At 32.2% G+C, this 10,453-nt stretch overlaps 2 protein-coding genes across 2 annotated transcripts; both read right to left on the minus strand.

Annotated features, from left to right (window-relative positions):
* Nucleotides 1–1,633: 1,633 nt before the first annotated feature.
* LOC139483398 (uncharacterized) lies at nt 1,634–2,959 on the minus strand. The gene has a single exon (XM_071267417.1). The coding sequence runs from the start codon at nt 2,957–2,959 to the stop codon at nt 1,634–1,636; it is 1,326 nt and encodes a 441-aa protein (XP_071123518.1).
* Nucleotides 2,960–8,212: 5,253 nt separating this feature from the next.
* LOC139483399 (uncharacterized) lies at nt 8,213–9,598 on the minus strand. Its single transcript, XM_071267418.1, has one exon. It carries the CDS (start codon nt 9,596–9,598, stop codon nt 8,213–8,215), a length of 1,386 nt encoding a protein of 461 aa, XP_071123519.1.
* Nucleotides 9,599–10,453: the final 855 nt, after the last annotated feature.

A 10,453-nucleotide genomic window follows, 5' to 3' on the forward strand; every position in this document is an offset into this window, starting at 1 on the left:
CGACAGTTTTCGTTTGTTAAGTCGATAGTTTTCTTTTGAAATTATCTAGTCAACCATACACACAGAATCTTGGTGTTTTATAATGTTATAATGATTCCAGACATACAAAATAAAATCAGAGTTCGAAAAAAAATATCTTTACATAAATTTTGCAGCTACAGCCCTTGGATGGTGTAAACTTCACCATACACGTTACACCATTACACCATATGCCATACAAAGTTCTTTTTATTTTATTTTTTCGAATTATAAACTTAAACAATAATAATAATCTTAATATTTGAAATTTAATTGCTTTATGGGTAATTTCGGATCGTGTAGATATAATGGGGAATGGTGCATGGTGTAATGAGTAAGGTGTATGGTGCAAAGGTGTAACGTGTATGGTGTAATGGTACAAGGTGTATGGTGTAATGGTGTATGGTGTATGGTGTAATGGTGTATGGTGTTAGTGGGAAGTTTACACCATACAAGGACTGTAATGTCCCTTTTCAGGAAAAATTAAACTTAATTACTTCAAGGTGTTTAATTTGATTATGTCATAGATTTTTATAGCTGATTATGATATAAAGATATTAGACACCAGCTGGAATCGTTAATCTTTTTCAAAATATTCCTATGCCAACGAACAGAAAATGGAAAATGGTTCCCCTTATTGAATATTTTAAGGAAAATGCGTTATGACAGTATACTTCATCGGGATTTTTTTTTATCTTAGTTCCTCTATCCAGTTTATGATATGGATGTTTTGTAACCTACTTTGCTTTTATTTATGTGATTGAAAAAGGCGATGAAAAACTTTAGATTTCATTTATTCAAAATTTGCTGTAACCCTCTTTCAAATATACCCCAATATCAATAATCATTTCTCATAGTCGAATAACTTTACAACAAAGCAGTTGATTTAACAAATTGCCAATACTGTCAAGTAATATTAGAGCAACACCTGCATATGGAGTGTTAGTATATGTCTCAGTTGATCCGATATAACTTGCGTTTCTTATCGTTATTCCTTGAAATAGGGTTACGTATACAAAAACTATGGCATAAAGGGTTCAAAAAGTTTTAGTTGCAGTCATCCTTTTAAAAGTATTATGGACGCCATCATGATATGCTAGAACTTTAAAGAATATCTGTGTCACCGTTTGAAATTTTGAAACGGATATGTACACATGTCGTAACAATCCCGTTCTCCATTGTTTGATTGGAACATTACCAAAAGCAACTATAACCGGATAGTTCATGTTTAAGCAGCATGTGGAGAAGAAACTACCTTACGCGAGCACCTGAGTTCAACCCAGGTTTTTGTTTGGATTTATTGTTTGTCAGTCTTTTGTATTAAGACTATTTTTGAAGATATTTGATATAATTCTTGTTGACACTGGAATCAACATTTGGTTGGCCTCATTCCAACAGATGTGTGTTTGTGAAATGACAACGAAAAATCACTTACAAAAAATCACATACATACTCCTTTGATTTTTTACAGAAAAGAACTGCAGACACAAATAATAAAGTCTTTAATCTCTGAAGAATAGCAGATTTTTTTTTAAAACGGATTGGAACGTTTTTCCTATTTACAAGAAATATAAATAATTAAAAGTCATTTAACAAAACAAGGTAAGGGCTTAGTTTATGAATAGTTGACGCTGTACAGAAATGCGCGACCATCTTTGTCGTTAGAAACAAGCAAATATTTTAATTTGTTGTTGAAGGAAACTGCCCAAGGTGAACCACATAAGTCTGTTTTCGACAGGAGAATTTTGTGCATTGTGCCATCAGAGGATATTGCAATAACGTTGTTTGATTCGACCCCGGCGACTATAACATTTCCAAGGTCATCTACTGTGATGCCTCGCGGTTTTTGTAGAATCTCTTCGTCTGTAAATGTCCACAGTACTTCCCCGTTTCTTTTATGACACACAATCGTATTTGTATCTTTCTTTACAGAATAAAGAGTGTTGTTTAATTCGGTAATACTTCTTGACACCACCGTACTGCTAATACCACTTGTCTTGTTATCCTCTAACCGGACTTCTTTCATTTGTCCGTTCTCGAGGCAAACTATAAAGGTGCCTTCAGTGTAATTTAAGCAGACAGCAGGGTCAGACGTACTGATAGTCTTGATTGTTTTCCCAGATTTCAAGCTAATTAGTTCAATATTTTTCTGTGTATATGATATTACGGCAACAGTGTCATTATCAACACATGTAACATCAATGATTGTTTGCATGATGCTGATAATTTTATTCTCTGTTTTTCCATCAGTTGCGATCAATACCAAATACGAAGGGTCATAATTTGACACTACCAAGTTTCCATTTGGCAAAATACAACAGCCTGACACATTGAAGGCATTAGTGCTCATTTTTGCTTTTAATTTCAGTGTCATATGCTCTAAAGAACTTTTAGATTTTGCATTCACTTTTATCATTTGAGCCTGACCAAGCATTCGTCTTTTTAATGCTAATTTACTAGGCATGGCATGCACGACAACTTTTCCAAACTGAGTTCTTTCGTTGATTATATCATGTAATAAAGTGTCCAAGTGGAAAGAAACTACGGTTTGAGACAAATGGTTACCGTCGATCCAAGACTGCAAGTCGTTACTTGTTTTATTTAGTTTGGTTTCTAAATTTGTCATCCCTAAAAATGTTTGCTTATCTGTTGCATTTTTCTTGATGCTTTCTACATCTTCTATCCATTCTTCGATATCCCTTTGCTTTTTAGTCAAGTCCATAATGAAACTCTGTATTTGTTTAGTTGAATTTTCCACAGCTTTGGTCAGTTCAGCAACAAAATGGTCTTGTAAATTATCAAGATGGTGATTTAACTGCTGTCGAGTCACAGAAATCTCGGATTCGATTCTCTCTATTGAAGCTGATATTGAATACGTATTCATTCGTCTGTCTTCCAGAATAAGAGCAACGTTATCCTTCATTTCCTGAAGTGAGGACATGATTTCTGTAAAAGCTACAGATGTTTTAACATTTTTAACGACATCTTCAAGGGGGGATATTTCTTTGCAGTTTCTGTGCTTGTCTGAAATGACACATTTTCTACAAGCACATTCGTTATGCTCTTTACAAAACAATAAATATTTCTCCTCATGTTCATTGCAGTGCAGTTTTATGTTTTCAATAAAAGCTGGCAACGTTTCATATTTACCAATAGGAAAAATAGTGTGGTTTCGTTAGGCCTTAGATAAGCTATGATGTTCTCTGCATTCTTGGCACAATCCTTCGTTACACTCAGAGCACCAAACAACAGACAACTTTTGAATAAGTCGCAAATCACAAATACAACAATTTTCAAACGAGGTAGCCATGGCCTGAAAACAAATAAACACTTTTAAAAAAATATATAAACAAGCACATATGGTTTTATTTAGATTTATCTTTATAAAAAAAAATATCGATTTATGATGGGTAGTGCAGATCCCTATACTTTTGCATCTTTTTTTCTTTATGCAGAAGAGTGCAAATTTTGACACCGCAATGGAATTTGCACATTTATATTTAACTTAACTTCTGTACCTCAGTTGTAAGCTGCGTTTATACGGAACCATTCAATATGTTTATTTGAAAATACTGCTCGACAAGTATTTTGTTCACCAATCAAATATATATTCAACATTAAAAAGTAAAATCACAAAAATACTGAACTTAAAGGAAGATCAATTGGGAAAGTCCATAATCACATGGCAAAATCAAATAACAAAACGCATCAAATTCAAATTATTTTTTTTTATAGTTGATTAATACAAATGTATCTTATATAATTCATTTCAAATTTTAAACAATTATATTAAGATAATGTATAAAGGCAACAGTAGTATACCGCTGTTCAAACTCATAAATCCATGGACAAAAAACAAAATCGGGGTAACAAACTAAAACTGAGGGAAACGCATAAATATAAGAGGAGAACAACGACACAACACTACAATGTAATAATTTTTCTATGAAAAGAAACAAACGCAGATTTTACCTGGCTGCAGGACTTTCTTTGAATTTGCTTGTTCAAATATTTTGCTTCATATTAATCCATGAGAAATATTTGTTTTCAACTGGTTACTGATGTCACATAGTGGAGTCAATCAACATGATCAAGTAGAAAAGGCTGAGAGAAAAATAAAATGTCTACTTGAGAGTGTTTTTGTGTCCAGAATGTCATGCTAATTAATGAACTCGAAGTCTTCCATTTTGATATTGATAGAAACGTGTTATTTTGGGCTCATTTCATAGTTTTGTAATAAAAAAGTCAAAGTAGGAAGTTTTTATACTAATGTTATGAATATAGCAAAATCCTTTATTACAATATAATTATATATGAAACAATGCAAGCATGATTGTATAGGGAAATGTACTAAATTTAATGACCTGAATTTAGTATTTTGAGGCAATAACTATTCATAAAACTCGTGATGGGATTTTCATAAAATCTAGACCCAAACAGGAAACCGGAAATTTTGCTTATGTAACTGTTATTAAAATATATTAAACATGACAAGGTAACCAATCATATTTCATGACAATAAATTATTATTTTGAGTAGAAAACTTAAGATATTGATTATTAATATCAAACGCATCACGAATTATGCGTGTCAATATTTTCCAAAGTATATACTAAATAAGTTGATATATTTCAAATCTCTCAGTGTATGTATATAACATATTGAGATGTGTTATGATTATCAACTATTCATCAGCTTTCAAAACGTGGATGTAAGCAGCAATAGATCGTATGTGAGTCTTAAACTATAAAAAAGAAAGCCCTATAAAAGGTCATGTCATTACAAAACGTGAAACAATTCTAATCAGAAAAAACATACGACCTTATATGATAAAACAATACATGAAAAACAAGTATGACAGACAGCCTTTAACGATAGTTACAAAGCTACAGGTCCGTTACTTGGGACATACACATATAGAAAGTGTCGGGGCTAAACATGTTTGTTTGTGCTCAACCCACCACTAACCAGGGACACTGATATAATATCACAACATAAGAAGAAACTGACAGTTATATTCCTTTGGCAACATCTTATAGAGTATATAATTTTTCACAATTCGTTCGTTATGCTTGTGTCTTTAGTGACGTCTTGATTTTAAATGAATGTTATCAATGTTAGAGATTTCGTTACGTCAAATTACTTTGAACCTTTACTAAATTCTACCATATCAAGATTTAGGTTGGAAGTTTGGATGTGGAAAACTTTCGAACGAGATAGGACATCCACATTTTTACGGATATGTTCGGTTACGGTACGAGTAAGCAAAATTATTCTAAGAGTTACACAAACAACATGAATTTCCAGAAAATTTAGTGATTTTTAAAAATACTTTGAAAGATTTAAAAAACAAAGTCCTATTCATAAACAGTTGTGTATCTTAAAAGAGAATTTGCTTTTTGATTTGTTCATATATATTTACGATATGATTAATCCCTTTGTGCCATAGCGACGGAACAGTAATTTGTACTTTCAGGATTTTTTATTTATCATTTTCTTGGTGCTTGATTTTTGGTCGGCTGATTGAAAAAATCATTATGCAAAGTACGAATAAAATAAAAATAAATATACATATTTGAACCTACCTTAAATATGGAATGTATGTGAGTCGACTGATCTGAAGTAAATGAAATAATTTTATCCGTTAAGCATGCGCATCGCCTCTTAATGCATACTGAAAATCAGTCTTAATATCAATTATGGAATGTAATTTGCAGTATGAGTATACCTCATAATAAATTTTATTTTTCAACTTATTTGATAATATCTGTGCTATATTCTAAATTGAACAACATCTTCTGTCTTCTTTCTACTTGCTTTATGTATCATTTTAAATTGTTGTTTATTTTGTGTTTTTTGTTTGTTTGTTTATTACGTGTTTATTGTCTAGATAGAATAAACCATTGTTCTGCAAATGTTTAAATTTACATTGTGTATATGTGCTTTATGTCTCGTGGGGAGGTAATTTGGTGAATATAATGCTGCGTTCTATCTTATTGTATGACATTAACATTTTAAGCATCTTTGATCAAACAAATAATTTATGGAATCGTTTGGTATTTTTTGTCCAGTAGATCAAGCTCAGGAAAATTTCTTTTTTTTATAATCATTTTGTGTTCATTCAACAATAAGTTGTTATGATCATGTCAGAAATTCATTTTAGTATAAAAAAGTATAATGATATAAATGTTTTATTCTATCACAGCCCTCTTGCACATATTGCACATATGTGTGTTCGTCTTTTCAAATATAAAGATGTGGCATGACTGTACGGTGTACAAATTTGTAACAAGAAGGATGTACCATAACGTCCATTTTCCGATCACACACCGGTAATTGTAGTCATTTAGGGGCAATAACTCTTTTTGGAAAGAGATTGACAATTTAGTTTTAGTAGACTTGTTTGTAGATTTTGTCCTTCTAATAATGTTTTGCTATTAAAAAATTCGGTTGTACTCATAGATAAAAGGCAGATTGACAAAATTTGTAAAATCATTATTTAAGAGCAATAACTACTATAGGGTCTCGACTGAAGTTTGCGTCAGTTTTACCTATAAGCAGAACTCCTCTTTTATAATTTTCGTTCTGTAGATTATCTTCTTTGTATACATCTATTCACTTTGATATATAAAGCCATTTGCCTTTTTGTCATAAGATTATAGTGGTGATGGCATATCCGCGTCGTTTATTTCTTTCAAGGGCCAGAACATTGCTTTTTAGTACACATTTGGTCCGAGACCACCATTGTCGTCCCTTGATTTTCGTTGTTCACGAATATAGTCCCTAGTGTTGACAGTGGGTTACTTGTCTATAATTTTTATACCCCTTCCAAACTTATTTCTTCATGTTTAATGCCTCAAATTGCAAGTAGGGGAGTGAAATTACACTGTAAAAAAATTGGGGTCCAGAATTTTAAAGGGAAGTAGTGATTTGGTCCAGCTGAAAAGGGTTAAAAATTAGCACTTCGGAAGATGTCAAAAGATTTCAAGACGCCCCTCAACATAAAATTGTCCATATTTTGAGTTAGAGCTGATGAAGTTTTCTATAATTTTGATATAATTTGTCCCACAAGTAGTACAACACACTGTAAAAATTTCTTTGAGAAAGCGCAGGTGGGATTTTTTTTATTTTCATTTATGTTCTAAAAGAAATGCACTACGAAATAATTGTGGTCTCGGACCATTTACCCACTTGGCATTATGTGTTAAGCATTTAATAATAAGGCAATGTCGACATGAAGTTGTAGCATAATGGCCATTGAGAACCAACAACGTCTCGAAACAGGAGTATTTTGTTCTCTGTGCCATCAGAGGATGTTCTAGGAACGTTTTCGTTTCAAGCAACAACAAAAAATCTATGTTAACACACGGCTATTTGTCTTTTGGAACAGGATATGCCTACAACATAAGATAAGCCTCTATTGAAATCAGTATTTATATTGCTAAATACTTATTCTTAATACTGAGCATCTGTCAAAAGTAAGAGATGTTTTCCCTGATAGACAGAAATAATTGGACATAAAAGCTAGTCAACGTATTATTTGTTGTCTTTGAACTCTATGGCTTAATTTTTTTTCGATAATTTACGTATTAAGTTGAGCAAGGGTAGAAAAATAAGCCATATTTAATGGGGAATAAAATTTGAATATTCAAGATATTAAATACACACAACCGATAGCTATCAACATGTCAAACAATATATTATTGCGGTCTACGTTTAATTCCAGCCAACGATAACCATTCGATTAAAATGGCCAATAACCATAAACAAAAAAGCGTAATTGGAAAATGAAAAAGATTAGATATTTTTAACCAAAACTATCTATTGGCAAAACATGAAAAAAAAACAACAAACAATTGTTTCGACAAATTAACAAAAAAAAAAAAAAATAAAAAAAAACATGAGCGCTAGCAATACTTATATCATAAATTCTTACAGATTCAAAGAGACTTTATTATATTCACTAATAATAATCTTGACTTTAAAAAAGATAACCAGCGCGTATCAACGACACTTTTATGTAAGTCTTCGTCATGAGTATACGCAAATAAATGTTATTCAGTTCTATGTTATGCAATGTATCTACTTTTCATTTTAAAATCTATATATGTTATATTATTTTCTTTGCTAAACATAGTATGATATAACGTTTAACGTTGCTTTTTTGAAATAACACAATAGCAGCAAATATAGTTTATGTGTAATTAACGCTGTACAAAAATGCTTGGCCGTCAGTTTCATTTGCAACCAGCACGGATTTGAATTTTTCACTATAGCAAAGTGCCCATGGAGAACCACACAGGTCCTTCTCTGACAGGAGTATTTTGTGACCTCTACCATGAGAAGATATAGCCACAACGTTTTTTGATTTGTTCCCCGCAACAAAAGCATTTCCATATTCATCAACTGTAATACCTCTAGGTACATTTAGAACCGACGTGTCTGTGTATGTCCATAGAACGTCACCGTTTTTATTATGACAGACGATGGTATTCGTGTCCCTTTTTCTAGAGTACAGTGTATTGCCTAATGCAGCCAAATTCAATGAGGTCATAGAACTGCCAATACCATATGTTTTTGTATCTTCTAATCTGATTTTTTGTATCTGTCCTTTTTGGGGACTTACTATAAAATGATTATCTTTATAAGTTAAGCCGCAACAAGGGGAATAAGTGCGAACAATTGTGAATGTTTTACCTGATTCCATATTTATAAGTTCGATATTCTCCATAGTCATTGAAACAACGGCTACAGTTGTGTCGTCGACACATGCAACATCATAAATATATGGTAAATCGCAGTTAATTTTTCGATTTATTTCCCCATCAGGTGAAAATAATGTCAAATACGAGGGACAGTTGTTTGACACTACAAGTTTTCCGGAAGGTAAAATACAACAGCCTGACACATTAAAAGCTTTAGTTTTAAATTTCGTTTTTAACTCCAGATTTATATTCTCTACGGAACATTTTGGTTTCACCATTACTTTCATCATTTGAGTCTGAATTAGCTTGCTTCTTCGTAGTGATAATTGAAATGGTATGACATCTATGACGACTTTTCCAAACGAAGTTATGTGTTTGTGTATATTTTGTAATAACGGATTCAACTGGGAAGAAACAACAGCGTGAACCAAAGTACCACCATCAATACAATCCTGTAGGTGTTTTTCTTGTTTTAGTAGTTTGGTGTCTAATTGCGCAATTCCCAAAAATGTTTGCATATCTGTTGCATAATTCTTTAAGCTTTCTAAATCTTCTATGCACTCGTCGATTTCTGTTTGGTTATTCTTCAGAGATGCAATGAAGCTCTGTATTTGTTGGGTAGATTTTTCCACAGCTTTGTTAAGTTCAGCATTAAAATTGTCTTGTATTAAGTCGAGATGGCGAGTTATCTGCTGCCGAATCGCTAATATCTCGGACTCAATTAACTTTTTCGAGGCTGAAATTGAAAATAGATTCTTTTGTTTGTGTTCCAGAAGTAAACCAAAGTTTGCCTTCAGTTCGTGAAGTGATGTTTCAATTTCTGTAAATGCTGCAGATGTTTTGGAATTTTTAATCACATCTTCAATGGGAACCATTTCTTTACATTTTCCGTGCTTCTCTGTAATAACACATTTTCTACACACACATTCATTATGCTCTTTGCAAAACAATAGGTATTTCTCGTTGTGATCATCACAGTGCAGTTTTATGTTTCCAATAAAAGATGGAAACGTTTGATATTCATTAATAGGAAAACCGTTGTGGTTTCGTGAGGCCTTAGATAAGCTATGATGTTCTGAACATTCTTGGCACAATCCTTCTTCACAATCAGAGCACCAAATAGCAGCCGGTTTTGAAATGTATCGCAAACTACAAATACCACAATTATCGAAAGAAGTGGCCATGACCTGTAAACACAAACAGTTTGTTACTATAGATAGTTCTATGTGGTTTAATTTTAAAATAAATTAAACAATGGAACGTCATAAAGTCAAGACAAGGTATTTTGTATTGTATTTGTTTCTTCGTTATTTTTTTTTTGGTATACAATCTTGATTTAAAAAAAAACATCAAACTATAAGTAATAACATTTACGGTACCAAATTTCATGCACCAGATGCACATTTCGACAATACATGTCTCTTCAATGATGGTCGTAGCCAAAATATTTGAAATCCAAAGAATATGATCATTATTTTACAAGAATGGACAGACTGAAAGTTGTGTCTGCTTTACTGAGTATGGTTAATGACCTTCTACTACAGGTTAAACAATTTAACATAATCAATATATTATGAATCACGACTCCAAAAAATATTATATACAACAAAGGAAGTGTGACAAGAGCCATTATTTGGCACCTGATATTGTAACATTAGTACATTTATTCAAGACTTGCAAAAATATTTTTATTTTATTGATACAGGAACTTGTTATTTAAAATGTGTACA

Source organism: Mytilus edulis, chromosome 7 (genome assembly GCF_963676685.1).
Source record: "Mytilus edulis chromosome 7, xbMytEdul2.2, whole genome shotgun sequence".
In the NCBI taxonomy this organism is placed as follows: domain Eukaryota; kingdom Metazoa; phylum Mollusca; class Bivalvia; order Mytilida; family Mytilidae; genus Mytilus; species Mytilus edulis.

Excerpts from the sequence above, each read along its gene's own strand:
- LOC139483398 (XM_071267417.1), bottom strand. The coding sequence starts at position 2,959 with ATGTCCTCACTTCAGGAAATGAAGGATAACGTTGCTCTTATTCTGGAA.
- LOC139483399 (XM_071267418.1), bottom strand. The coding sequence starts at position 9,598 with ATGGTTCCCATTGAAGATGTGATTAAAAATTCCAAAACATCTGCAGCA.